The 15,471-nt window shown below is 31.1% G+C and overlaps 1 protein-coding gene and 1 pseudogene across 1 annotated transcript; one reads left to right on the top strand and one right to left on the bottom strand.

Annotated features, from left to right (window-relative positions):
• Positions 1-231: 231 nt before the first annotated feature.
• LOC130965814 (sugar carrier protein C-like) lies at positions 232-1,841 on the bottom strand. Its single transcript, XM_057890570.1, has one exon. It carries the CDS (start codon positions 1,780-1,782, stop codon positions 232-234), a length of 1,551 nt encoding a protein of 516 aa, XP_057746553.1. The 5' UTR covers positions 1,783-1,841.
• Positions 1,842-5,904: 4,063 nt separating this feature from the next.
• LOC130972396 (small nucleolar RNA U3) lies at positions 5,905-6,114 on the top strand (annotated as a pseudogene).
• The last annotated feature ends 9,357 nt before the right edge of the window (positions 6,115-15,471 follow it).

Below are 15,471 nucleotides of genomic sequence, written 5' to 3'. Positions count from 1 at the left end.
GATTCTCGTTAGCGCTGAAAAGTAAACAACAAATTAAGATATGAAGTTGCGTGAGAAAAATATTTAATAATCACATTAAGTAAAATTATTAAAATTTGAAGAAGAACAAAAAAAATGTATTCAATTAAATTAAATTATTTACTAAAATAGAAAAAAAAAACCTTAAAAAAACAATAAGTCTAAATCACTTTTGGTTCCTAATTAAAATGGAAACGGTCTTGAAGGATCTAATCAACATGAGTTATCCACCTTGGCATTAGCTTCTTCGCTTGCAGACTTGACAAATTTCTTCCAATAAGAATGGTTTTGCCACACAACAGACATCTCTTCAATGGGAACTCCCTTAGTCTCGGGAAGAAACTTATGAATAAAACCGCTCATGAGCAAAACAAAGAAAGCAAAGAATATGAAGAGGCCAAACTTCATGTGGCAGAGCATGGAGGTGAATACTTGAGCAATTGCAAATGTGAAAATCATATTGACCGACACATTAATACTCTGAGCTGCAGATCTGACTTCAAGGGGAAATATCTCGCTAGGAACCAACCATCCAAGAGGACCCCATGACCATGCAAATCCCATGACATAGATGCATATAAATCCCACCACAAGGAACGCATACCATTTTGGCAAGATTCCGGGGTTTCCATCCACTCCAAATTTACTTGCTATCGCGGCGGTTATCACAATCTGACAGATAAACATCTGAGCACCCCCTTCGAGAAAGAGCTTGCGCCTTCCAACTTTGTCAACGGTAAAAATTGAAACAAAGGTAGCAAGCGCATTAAACCCACCGGTGATCATGGAAGACATAAGAGAAGCGTTGCTGCCAAAACCAATGGTTCTGAACAAAACAGGAGCATAGAAAGTGATGACGTTCATGCCAGTGAGTTGCTGGAAGAAAGGAATGGCTATGGCCATCACGAGCTGAGGCCTGTAATGCCTCTTCAACAGAGTGGCCCATGGGTGTTTCACTGCCATGGACGATTGACTCGCCTCAACAAGGTCCTTGAACTCTTCGTCCACGTCACTGGTTCCTCTAATCTTGATCAGCTCTTGCTTGGCTTTCTCATCTTTGCCACGCTCGATCAAGGAGCTCGGCGAGTCGGGGAGAAAGATTGCGCCGATGATGATCATGACGGCGGGGACAGCCGCGAAACCCAAGCTGTAGCGCCAGCCTTCACCGTTCTTCATCTTGGCGAAGAAATAGTTGAGGACGTTGGCCACAAAGATTCCAATGGTGATGGCCAATTGGAACATCATGTTAAGGGCTCCTCTGTATTTGTAAGGAGCAACCTCCGACACATAGATTGGAACAGACTGATTGGCACATCCAATTCCGAAGCCAAGCAACATGCGACCAACAATGAGCATCCACACTTTCTGAGCAAAGGCATTGAAACCGGCACCGACGAGGAACAGAATACCGCCGGACAACATGGTAAGACGCCTTCCAAAGATTCGAGTGATGGAAGACGCACAGAGTGATGCCACGAGAGCAGCCAGATACAGGGAGGATGTAAAGAGTGTCAAAACCTGGCTGTCAAACCTGCAATACTGATTGTCAGATGGCTTCATGTTCATCTCCTTTGCATACACATCTGGGAAAAATTTCTTCAGAAAAGGATCCATCGATGTAACTCCACCTGAGATGCCAAGATCATATCCAAAAATTAGTCCTCCAAATGCAGCAACCATGCACGTCACGAAAACCCGAAAAGTGAGTTTTCCCGGATATTGTTTTCCATTGCCAGACCCCTTTCCAATGAGTCCACCGGCCATTGTTATATTTGATTGGTTAATGGAATGGAAACAAGGAAGAAGAGAAAAAGAATCACTGATGATGAGGGAGAGATATGAATAAGAGAAGAGAAGGGAAGAGAAAAGAAAAGAAAGGACTATGTGTTTGGTTTGTAGTTGAGTTGAGATCACACCAAAGAAACAACTCACAGACTACAATATTTATATATCTTTTGAAACTGTTTTAAATATTAAATCAATAGGCAGCTTAAAATAAATCTTATCTTTAAACATTTTAAAATGAAATTTATCTATATCTATATCTATATATAAATAGATAATATTAAATTAAATTTAAATAAAACAAAAAAACAAAAGTCAAGTTATCTAATAATAAATCAAAATTTAATTTTAAAAATAAGATAAAAGATGGTTAAATGTGTTTTATCCTATTAAAAATTTTGAAACACTATTATATATAGAGGTTAACATCAAACGAACCCACTGTTAATTTATTAATGAAAGATAATACTAATTAAAAAACAAAGCGAAGGAAAAAGTAAATCTTTAAAGAGTAATGTTAGGTAGTGAAATATTATAGATAATAAATAAAGATATATGATTTATAATATTTGTGTTTATAAAAGAGTGTAAATTATTTTTCTAATTTAATTGACACAATTAATTTTTTTGTAATTAATTATCTTTTTTCATTTAATTATATTAAAAATTAATTCCAAATTTAATGTGAATCAAATTCTAAAAATTTCTCTTTCATTATTGTTACATGCATTTAAAATTTTATAATTTTTTTCTCTCAAATAAAAATTTTAAATTCTTATATTTTTAATTTTTTAAAAATCTCAAATCACCTCAACACATTTTATAAAAAATAAAAACATCTTAAATTTGATCGATTTCTATTTATTGAAAATTATAAACATCTAAAATTGCTGGTTTATGACCTGCAAAATAAAATAATAAATAATAATAAATTAACACCAATTTATTGATTATGGATATCATGTATATAAAATTCTAAATATTATACTATAAAATTATGGATGTTAAATTAAAAAATTTAACAACTTTTGTTATACAACTCATATTTTACATATAAACTATTATAAAATAAAAAATATAAAATAAAATATAAATAAAATTAAGAAATAAAATTTTAAAAATAATTACTAAATCGTCATATTAAAATCAATAAATAAGTATACGTATGAATAGTAAATAAAAAAAATTAAAATTATGACCCTTTGGTATACATGTAAGATAATTTGAAATATATAACAAGACACATAGTTTAAAATTTAGTAATATTAATTGTAAAAATTTGTTAATTATGGATATTATATATATATATATATATATATATATATATATATATATGAAATTATAAATGTTATGAGTATGAAATTATGGATATTATGTGTACCTTACCAAACTATGGATATTATGTGTATAAACTTATAGATGTTATGAGTAAATATGTTAATTGAATAAATTAAGTATTTGACATTCTTTTTTAAAATCTAATTATAGTAAAATTTAAAAATATATGTAAATCATAATAAATCATTTCATTTTGAAAAATATGAAACAAATTTTTAAATTATCAATCAAAGACGATAATTCAAAAAATTATACGTTGACTTAAATGTATAATGTCTTCAAAAAGAAAAATTAAAATATTCTAAATCATGATTTATTAGTGCATATGTGAAATAATTTGAAATATATAATAAAATATAGTTTAGAATTGCATAATATTAATTGTAAAAATATATTAATTATAAAAATTATGTGTATGAATATATAGATGTTACATAATAAATAAAAAATGTGTTTTTGTTATTATAATATAAATTAAATACCATAAATATAAATTATGTATATTTATTTAATAAGAATATAAATTAATAAAGTATGTGCTTATAATATGCTATTTAATATATGCAATTAAGGTTTTAAATATAATAAATATTACAGTAAAATAAATAGGCGTGAAAGGATTGTAATTAAATTTTGTTCATCTCATTAAATAAAGTTAAAAATAGAAGATTTTGGTTGATTTTAGTCCCTAAGTTTGGTTACCAAACTTTTTTCATCTTTAAATTGGTTAGGAAGAATAAAGATGCATTGCCATCCAACATCTATGAACGGAAGCTATAAGCAGAGTTTAAAAAAAGACAAAAAAAAAAGTCCAAACAAAAATGATTACAACAACTCTTATAGAGAGACGAAGTTAATAGCAGCATTCTTAAAGCAAACGTGGATTCAAAGAAAAAGAGAGTGGTTGGAACAGAAGATGGATTGATCTCTTCTCTACTTCTTCAAGTGAATTTGAGACTCTGGCCATATCGAAAATCACTTATGATGATGAGGGTTCCCACTTCTATGGGCAAAAGTACCTTGCAGTGTATAATCCTATGAAAAAATTCAATAATAATTAAGATAAGTCTATCAAGAATAGAATACACAACTGATTTCAGATCAAAAAATCAAAGAAGCAACATACACTACTTCTGAGTTTAACAACAATAATAAATCATCTCTTTCTAAATCTGTGGACAAGTGCTAGTTCTTTCAAAGTGTTCTTTTATTACTTCAATGTGTAGTAGAGCAATAACATAAATTAGTTTAGAGATAAATTCTTCGATCTCTTCATTATTTTCATTTTATGTAATCCATCTCTTGATAGTCATTACACACATGGTCACCATATATCTATATCCATCTTGTTGCATACGATTTGAGACTCGCCGTAAGCACTTTTTTTTTCTTTTCAATATATTTTTGTTTGCTAAATGACCTTATGAAATATCATTGAAAAATTAGTTTTGAGGCAAGTTTAGTTTAATTTCAATAAAAATTTGCTAATTTTTTAATGTTTATTGGGTTGTCCGTTGCCAAAGACAAAGCGGTTTTAAAATCGGACATCAGCCATAATTCATTAGATTGTCTTAATTCTTGAATGGATAAAAAATTTTATTCTAACAATAAACTCGTAAAATATAGATTTTTTTTAGTCGGTACATTCTTTAATCTACAACAAAAACACGAGCTGCCAATTTAAATAATTTTGTTTAGAACAGTTTTTTAAGAGTTTAATAGGATGTTTAAGCAAAAATAATACAATAGTTAATTGAAAATATTAAATAAATAAATATAGAATAGACTCCTCAAACATACACAAATTATCTTAAATTTTAACAAAATAGAAATCAGCACCTAACTAAAGAACTATTTTATGCTCTACTATCTCCATTTTCTTCCTTTTTCTCTCATTTCTCTGCTATCTTTTCTTCCATGATGATGTCTTCCTCCACCACTGCTACTTAATGCCTTGTTCTGATAAGATATTATTTACATCTCTTTTAGCTGGAAGAATATGATCGATACACTTTCAAAAACTGATCTTCAGCGGTGTTATCTTCCCTAGTGAGGAAGCACAAATAATTATGGTGCCATAGACTATTTTGCCGAATTTTTTTCTTTTATTATATTTAATTTTTACTGTTAAATGAGATGAGATGATAATACTGTAATTTTGTTATATTTATTTATCTTTTGTTTAAAATAAAAAAATTTTTGTCTATACAAAAATTTTTGTCCTAATTTAAACAATGTTAACTCTCTAAAAAAAATGGAATATAAAATTAAGATAACCAAGTTTTAGATAAAAATTAAAAGATATAAATTAGAAGACATTAAAGTATGATCAATATAAAGATAATGTATAAAGGTAAATTCTAGCCTACCCTTCCTATAATAATATGTAATTTACCTTCTGTGACATGTCATCTTTTAATTGGTTGCTATGTTAACTATGGTTAAATTATTGGTAATTAAATTATAGCCCAAAGTGAGTGATTATGTAATTAAATACCTCCAAATTTAATTTCAATGCCATCCAAAAATCCCATATCATCATCACCATCACTATCATTATCATCATCATCATCATTATTTTCATCTTCTTTTTCGTCTTCCCCTTCTACACTATCATCATAAAAAGTCATCATAATCGATTTCACGTTCTTAAATTTTAAGATTTTCTGAATTTCGCAAACGTAAACTTAGTCTCACCTGGGCTAGGTTCACAAAACAAAAGCAGTTTTTATAACTAAACACAAAGAACACAAAACACAGAACACGACCTTACTTGAACAAGATCTATTCTATAGGCTCCTACATCTGTATCCTTGAGTTCTAAGAAGACAGGAACCAAAGTCTGGCGGATGAACTATGACCGTGAAGTCAGAGCGTGATTAATTGTTCCAAAGCACATGCCATCTGAACGGTGAAGGATCGTTAGCGCTACAACCTTGTGGTCGAGATGGTCTCACGGTGTTCTGACAGACTCAAATCTTTTTTTCCTGGCCATTTAATTAGTTATTTTCTCTAAATACTTATTTCCTGGTTCATCAAAATATAGAACACCCAATGAGTTGATTTTTTCTTTCAATTTCAGAGAGAAATGGCACCGGGGTAAATTGAATTTTTACACAATGATAAAAATATAACTTATCTTTTAATGTTTATAGAAATTATATATTTATCCCTTTTATAAAAATATTTAATTACAAAATTACCCTATTTTAGTTAACATATTAACTCTTATTGAGTTAAATTAACTCAAACTAAAACTAAGCATCCAATTAAAGCATGTCACGTCACGAGGGATAATTTACATGTTGAAATAGAGGAGGTTGTGTAGAACTCACCATGTATAAATATGGGATATATAAGTTAAAAATTTAAATAACAGAGGAGCTAATAAGAAACCTGACAGAATAATTAACTTAAATAATTATCACTATTTTTTATCTATTTAAATTAAAAATGATTTAATTTAAAAATAATAAACTATCTATGAGTGAAGCTAAGTTTTCTTTTTCATAAAATCAAATATTTGTAAAAGTAAATTAAATAATAGTTTAATTTAATAAACTGAATATTGTATTTATCTTTAAATTCATGCATTTAAATAACTATTTCATATATTTTACTTTTACGATTTGATATTTGTAAAAAAATTTTATACTATGTATGAAAATTAAACCTTAAAAAAAGGTCACCTAAATAAAATGAATTGACCTTAATATTACCTGAATGTTATAAATTTGTTATAATTTTTTTTTTTGTTTTATTGTGTGCGAGTTGTAATGATTTAAATTTTATGTAAATCGTCTTACAACGATTCAGTAGGTAAAGTTATTAGAGTAGTAAATCGTAAGCAGCAGAGATAATCATTATCCAAACACATACTAAATCGCGGCACTCTGCACTCGGTTGAACTTTGTGATAAATAGTAGCATGCTACAGGAATTTAAGACACGAGTAATAAATAGTTACATTTTACAACGAATGCAACTGAAATAATGAGTCAGTGCAAATATAGAGTCCTACTAAAACAAAGAATCAAACTAAAATAGAGTATAATTAAAAAAAAAATTCAACTAAAACAACGATTGAGTACAAAGCATGTATGACGAAGGCTAGCACTTGCATGAAGTTAAGGAAGCTTGTTTTACTCTTTTAAATAGACTATAGTGATAACTCATATTGAAATCTTACCGTATTATCCCATAGTAATTGTTATTAGTTTTTAAAAATATATTAATTTATTATCAATTTAAAGTGAGATAATATGATGTTAAATTTAGGTTGACTTTGACCTATTGATTTACATTGCTTTAAATAAAAAATTTTTGACTATAATATTATTAGGTCTATTTACTGTCATATAAATCATATATCTGACAACAACATTATTAGCATGTTAATCCACTAATATCACTTTTTTTTAATTAAGTGTAACAGTAATTCTAAACAATAAAACATTTTATATAACCAAATCATAATACATATACGTTTCTTTCTTTCTTTGTTTTCTTTTTTTTTTTTTATTCTTTCTCTTCATCCTTTCTTTTTTTTTAGTTAATTATTTCTTCTTCTTTTTTTTCTCCTCCTCTTTCTCTTCTAATTTCTCCTCCTCATTCATCATCATTATCATCATCATTATCATTATCTTTGATTTTTCGTCATTGTTATCATGATTGGTATTGTTTTCTTTTTCTTCTTATACTTTTTTTTTATTCTTATTTATCTTCTTTGTTTGTTTATTTATTTGTGTATTTTAAAAATATTTTATGAAGAAAAATAATAAAAAAGAAAAATAAAATACAAAAAATTACGATGAGGATGAAAAAGAAGAGAAATGACACCAAAATTTCTTATATAAAACACAAAAAAATATTACCATAATAAACACAAATTTAAATTTGTCTCTCTGTCATATTTTAAGACAATTTGTTGCTTAGAACTTAAGAATATACAATTCAATTTTAGAAAAAATTTGTTTAGATAAAATCCTCTATTTTTTGAAGTAAAACATAAGATACAAATAAATATATATATATATATATATATATATATATATATATATATATATATATATATATATAACAAAACAAAAAAAGGAGAAAATATGTTTGGAGAAAAAAAAAAGACAAAACATGAAGAAAAAGTAGAAGAATAAGAAATATTGGGAGAAATTTTAGTATCATGTTTGAGAAATTTCAATGATATTTTCAAAAAATTTCGGTACTATTTTTGTTTCTGATAATTTTTAATTAGTTAAAAAAAATTTTTGTGTCACTGTTAAAAAATTTTGGTGTCAAAATTCAAAAATTTTGTGTCAAATTTAAAAAATTTTAATGTTATTTTTTGATAAATTTAGCACAATTTAAAATTTTTCTTTTTCTCTCCTTTATCATCATCGTCATCTTTTTTTTCTTCCTCTTCTCTTTCTTACTTTTTTTTATAATTTTTTTAATAAAAATAAAAATAAAAAAACATCAAACAAAAATAAATAATAAAAAATACTACAATAATATCATAAAGAAGAGAAGAAAAAAAAATTCGCAACAACAATAATAAAAAAAAAACAAAAAAAAATATGCGAAAGAATGCAAAAAAGAAATGTATGATTCACACACACTTTATGAGATTAATAATTTTTTTATAAGATGATAATTATAATTTTATTAAAAAAAATACAATATTCATATTTTAACTCATACATAAAATAAAGAAAAAATATAAAGTTACGTATTATTCTTTGGTCTACTTACAAAACTTATTTTTTAAGGATTTCTAAATCTAATGTCAATCTAAATCAACGCTAATTCAAGCATAATAGAAAAAATAGCTTCTTTATTTAAATAAAATAAAAAGAGCTCAATATTACCAGATTTCTTAAACCAATGTTTAAAACATGAATTTTCTATTCTTATTAATATATAAATCATCCTAAGGCTATATGTATTAGATAATATATTAAACGCTACATCCTAGAATGATTTATGCATGAAAATCTTCAAAAAAAAAAAAATACACATAAATCGTCTCGATGTACTAAATTTTTCAAAATGAACATAAATCGTCCCAAAGGTAAGCAGATTTATATGTTTTTGCCCTAAAATATATTAGGGTAGGATGATTTATGTGCATCCACAATACACAACATCCTAGTACGATTTATGTGCAACCGTCTCGATGTACTAAATTTTCCAAAATGAACATAAATCGTCCCAAAGGTAAGCAGATTTATATGTTTTTGCCCTAAAATATATTAGGGTAGGATGATTTATGTGCATCCACAATACACAACATCCTAGTACGATTTATGTGCAACAAGCTAATGCACAATAGATTGTGACGATTTATGCGTATAATCAAATGCTCAATAACTTTCCATGAGTAACATTTGCCAAAGAGAACCCCTATTGACAGCGAGAAAGGTCTTGGAGGGAAGAAAAGTTAGGAAAGAAGACGGTCCACGACAAAGGAGGAAGAAGAATCCTTGGGGTCAATGGCAGAACAAGGCACGACCAAGTGGGTACCGGTGCATGGCGCAGCCCAAGGCGAAGGACGGCAACGGCAATTGCAAATTGTGGTGGTGGAAGCGTCAGTGGGCGGCGAAGAGGGAAGTTTGCGGTAGGGCAGGGGGATAAGCAGTTTTGGTGAAAAATGGCAGGGAACGAGGGAGACATGTACTGATTGAACGGTATTGTGCACTGAAGGTTCCAGAAGGCTTAGAGAAGGAAGTGTTGAATTTATGGCCTTTTTTAACTTTGATTAATTAAGTCTTAAAACCAGAAATTAGACTTGGCTTCTATTTGGTCTGCGCAGCCGATTATGCAGGAGATAATTTTATTTTGTCTCATAAAACCCAGAAAAAATAGAACTAAAGCAGAGAGGAAGAAGGTGACACAACTATATATCCTGGTTCAGTTGCCTTGTGCAATGCAACCTACATCCAATCTTCACCACAACGTTGGTGAATTTTACACTATCTTTTAAGTATTATATACACCAATTCTCTAGGACTCAACATAATCCTATCTGAGACACATCAAGTTTCAACATAAACTTGATTTGGTAATGCAACTAACATAAGTAGACACATCCATATCAAGACACTTCCATCAGAAGACACTTCCATTTTCCGACACTTACGAACAATACATGACTAATACACGACTAACATAAGTAGACACATCCAGAAATAACACCTTGAAACCTCAACATGTTTCACCACTGAAAATAAAAACACTTCAAAACGTAGTAATTCTGTGCAAAAATAGACAAACCAATATCTGAAAGACAAGATTCACATCCACATTATATGCATTCTCGTTGAATTGACCAACAAAGTTCAACAAAGTTCACAGAACAAGTAACCACTAACAACACAAGAATCCAAAACATACAGTGAATATGTGTAAGATAATATCAAGTCCCAACAAAACATAGATAAACATGTGAGTGTATCCCTGGCCTAGATAAACAAGAATGTAATATACATCTCTTTTTTTCGAAGTTTAGCTCCTTTTGATGGGCTTTTTCTTCGGCAATCCTGCAGCTTGCCGAAGCATGCTCTTTGTGCCAGGTACTGTGAATGATGTCCTAACCTCCTTATCTTTGTTCCTTGATTGGTTCCGGCGGTATTCAAAGTATCTCCAATGGCTAAATTTTTATGACATAGAAGGATGTCAAGCATTATTTCCAACCTATATAACTTGATGGTGTCTTGCATGTGAAAATCAATGTTGAGTCACTGCATTTAGGAATAGAAGTGATGTGTGTTTAAATAATCAGTTAGTTAGCTATAGAATTTGGAAGCTCACATAATCCCAGTTATTCAGATTTCCGCCTTCGGCCTAGTACTCCATAAATTTTATGGCGTATACACCACAATTAATACTATCTGAATGGAAACAACGGGCTGTATTAAGAGAACTGGTATGTATCTCAATGAAACTTACCAACTAAAATATTGCAAGAATTTGAGGGGGACTCACCCATTTAGGTGTATTGAAACAGAGGAATATGTGCAAGACATGCCTTTTTGATCGGGCTTATAAGTGAGGATGGCTACCTTTGCGTTGTCTTCAATGAGCCTTCCCAGAAACACATTCAAAATTTAACCGGAATTCAATAATAAGGGTTAAATAGAGCAATAGAGTCATGAGATATTGTGGTACCGCATATGCATCTTGTAACACCCTCACTATTAGAATGTCATGCTTCCGACTGCGTCACTCTGATAGTTTGGATATTACGACGACTTTAATAATATTTAATACTAAAATAGGAGTCTGTTTAAAACTTAAAATACATATAACCTTTCGAAAGACTTTTTCGTTGAAAATATATATATACATACTTACAAAGAATACATATATACACATAGTATCAATATACAAACTTTACATATCATAAATCCGATCCCTCTTACAAAATTGGTAAAAATAAAGATGGGAGAAAAATATAACATCTAAAACAGTACAGAAATATCGTATAACAAAACTAGAAATAAAGTTTTCATAACTTCTTCGTCTATATCTTGAAAAAGGAAAAACCTGTAGAGGAGTGAGAACATCATTCTCGCTGGTTCTCACGATAGGGTTATGATGGTTTCAGTGGCTAAGAGAAGGGGGGTTGAATCTTAGCCCCTTTTTTTTGCTGTCACTTGCTGGACTTTAGATGAGACTTTTCTGTTTTATCTCGTCCCTAGTCACGAGACATTTTCATTTTGTCTCGTCACTTGGCATGAGACATTTTTGATGTTGCATCTTGAACAATGAAAACAGAATTGAAGTAGGAGAGAGAGAGAGAGGATAACGCCCAGATATATCCTGGTTCAGCTGCTAAGTGCAGTGCAGCCTACATCCAGTCTCCATCACAACAATGATGGAATTTCACTATAATCATACAGATTACAACTTGTAAAGTGCTAACCCAACTTACAAGGGGATTCCCACAGAATCATGAAACACAACAAAGATGTACAAAGGAACTCTAAGACATCTATGGCTTTTTCTTTTAATTTTGCACTCTCTGCCTTTTTCCGCTCTATGGCTTTTTCTACAAACCTCACTGTTTGCCTTTTTCCATGAGACTCAAGACATGACAAAATTAAACAGAAAAATACTAAACAGAAAACATTGAAGGAGAAGAAGAACTGCTAGCTTAGGTAGCTCTGAGAACTCTGTGCCTTGCACTCTCAAATCTTACTCCTTTTCCTTGAATCAACCCATGACTGTTCACCTCTTTTATAGAGAAGTGAAGCCTTCACGGTTTGACACACAAACCCGAGCTCAGCTTCCTTTCCTTCAACAAAAACCGGTTCGGCCATACAGAGAGAAGAGGTAACTCATGAAAAAACCAACATGCAAATACCTCTAGTCCTTCCTTGTTCATCACTCTTCATCAATCCGAGCGCTCCATCCTTGGCTTCCTCTCCAAGATGGATTTCTAGCCCTTGATGCTTCATGATGATGATGACTTCATCTGCTTCAACTTCTGCCTTCAACCATCACTTCGCCACTCTAGCTACTCCCTGTGGTGGTTGATCAGAAATGAAGACAAGTCACGCCTCCAAGATCCTTCTGCTGGCCGAATCTTCTTCATTCTTTTTGGGTATGAAGAAGCCAGGATCTCATCACAAAATCTTACCATAAGTGATGCAGATCTTAGCCACAGCATACTTTTCTCTTTCCTTTTTGTGCCATCAACTTGATGGTCTTCAACCTTGCTTTTCTTTTCTTTAGGTAGCACCAAGTAGCTTCCATGGTTTCCTGAGTATTAACCGAAGAGAGAAGCAAATGTGAGAGAGAGAAGAGAGAGAAATTTGAACTCAAACTAATGGACAATAATGAAATGAAATTAAAAATCCCACTTCCCTAGCTTAGAGTGGCGTGAATCATTATAGCTGCCATCAAATCAATCTTCTCTTTCTTTCTTATGTTTCCAATGCATTAATTGAGTTTGAAATCCTTCAATATAATGAAGTGGAATCCGTTGGAAGCATTTAGTTACTTCATTTGCTTCATGGATTCGGTTGATGCATGGAAACATTAATAATTTTGGGCTTGGTTGCAATAAGGGTTATTCTTGGCCCAAATATAAGCATTTGCTTTCCTGATAAGATTTGGAGCATGCATAAAACAAATGGAAAGCATGTAACCCACTTGGGCTTAGAGCAATCAAAACCATTTGGGCCCGAGTAACATTAAAACAGCCATTTTCTTCTTATTTCGGCCCAATAATACCTGCAGCAAAATTATTTAATCAATTTATGTTTAATGAAAAATTCAGATTAATAATTTTGCAATTAATTAATTTTAATAGTGTTTAGTCATCACAAATATTAATTTGGAGTTTTCCAAACTCATCAATCTCCCCCTTGATGACAAACATTATTAAAATTGAAATGGAAAGAAATTAAAGATTAGAGTACAGGTACTCCCTTTGAGGATTGAATTTCTTCCCTTTCAAAGTGTTACATGGCTCCCCCTCAATATGTGCTACTATACCAAGGGAAGCATAAAACCTGTAACAATTTAATCAAGCTACAAAATAACAATGTTATTCAACATATTTATTTGAAAATGTTGAATGCTTGATCTATGAGCAGAGTTTGGTGATAATCAAAATCTTATTTGTTATCATAATTGATTTTCTGCTCAAAATAATTATAAACAAAAAAAAAACAAACATTTCCTGTTCAACATATCAGAGTGACATAACATAAGGAAAATATTTGTAAAGCAGAATAAGGCAGTTTTTGATGCTTTATACAATTTAAAGAAACTGCCAAAAGTCTTTTCAAGACAATAATTAATCAACAACCAGGCATAAAAATCAAGCATAACAATCATAACTATAAACCAGATGCCAAATCAGAATAATCAAAACATGATAAGCCAAAATCAGTAAATTCAGTTGGAACAATGCAAATAATATCATCAACTAACATGTTTCTTTTGAACAAGAGAGATCATGAATTTTCAAAATTGAAAATTTCATCTCTGTTCCAATTCTTCTTATCCCCTGTTTTTCTTTGTTTCCAATTTCAATTTTGGAAACTTATTTTCCTCCCCCTTTTGTCATCATAGGGGGACACCTGCACAAAATATGATGGATACCACAACATAAACATAATAAGACAGCAAAATAACATGAGTGTTTGACAGTATCACAGAGCAGGGAGTTTGAAGTTACGCTCATACAAAAAACAAAAAGAAAGATTGAGCCTACTTAAGCCAATATCAAGTAAAATAAAATAAATACTAATCATCAGACAGATTGTAATCAGAATCTGCAGCATCTTCCTCACTGCCAGCGCCCAGATCTTTTTCCAGATTTTCCAACATCATACCCACTCGCTCTTTGCATCTGCCCCAGGCACGTTCATTTTCATAGGCTAGCTTTCGAGCAGCTCTATGGAATTGAATCATGAGAGTGGACATGTTAGAGAATTCGGTGAGGATTTCCCTTGATGACTCAGTTGCCTTAGAAGATTCAAACTGACTTTCTAGATCACTATCCATAGGCATCGGTTTCTTGCTCTTTGTCCCTTTTACCGCACCACCACCTTTGATCATGGAAGTTTTGTTCTCCACAGACTCATTGGTTAAATCTACCTTATAGTACTCAAAAACACACGTGAGAAACATTCCATAAGGCAGATTTGCCTTTTTGGTACTTCTTACACAGTCCCACATATGTCTGATCATAAGATAAACAAATGAAATAGGAGTAGAAGTAACAAGGGCAAAAATGATTAAAGAATCAGATACAGTTACCCTATTGTGAGAACCACTCTGTGGAGTTAAAATGTGGGTAATGATGCGATGCAGCAATGAATTTGTTGGTCCAAGAGCTTTATGAGTAGGAACTGTGCCATCTAATCCAGACATGTTTGCACAAATATGGCTGAGAACCTGTTTGTAACCGATCCCAACATGATCATCCCATTTGTCATTCATGTATGCTTTTGGTCCCTCGTCCGTGTACCCGAGGGCAGCACCCAGGGTTTCTGAGTTCAGAACCATATGCACACGTTTCACATAAGAATGGAGGGCACCATCAATCATTCTGAGGTTCGCATAAAATTGCCGAACCAGTTTCGGGTATACCATCTTGTGAATGTGTAGTAGAGGAGTCCACTTGAGGTTATCAAACAGAGGTTGCAAGATAATTCCTTTTGTTGACAGATAATCAAGATTCACCAGGTAGGAAAGACAGATATGCCTCTTTTCCAGAATTTCTTGATGAAATTCATAAAATGCACATGTCAGGAATCTGGATGGATCAAAATGAGAATGAGGCTTGTGAAACCTGTTCTTGAACTCCAGTGACTCAAGA

The sequence above is a fragment of the Arachis stenosperma genome, chromosome 3, assembly GCF_014773155.1.
Source record: "Arachis stenosperma cultivar V10309 chromosome 3, arast.V10309.gnm1.PFL2, whole genome shotgun sequence".
Taxonomy (NCBI): Eukaryota; Viridiplantae; Streptophyta; class Magnoliopsida; order Fabales; family Fabaceae; genus Arachis; species Arachis stenosperma.
Note: the sequence above shows the minus strand (reverse complement) of the source record. Positions and strands in the feature narration are given on the sequence as shown.

Coding starts and splice junctions, on each gene's coding strand:
- LOC130965814 (XM_057890570.1), bottom strand. CDS start 1,782: ATGGCCGGTGGACTCATTGGAAAGGGGTCTGGCAATGGAAAACAATAT.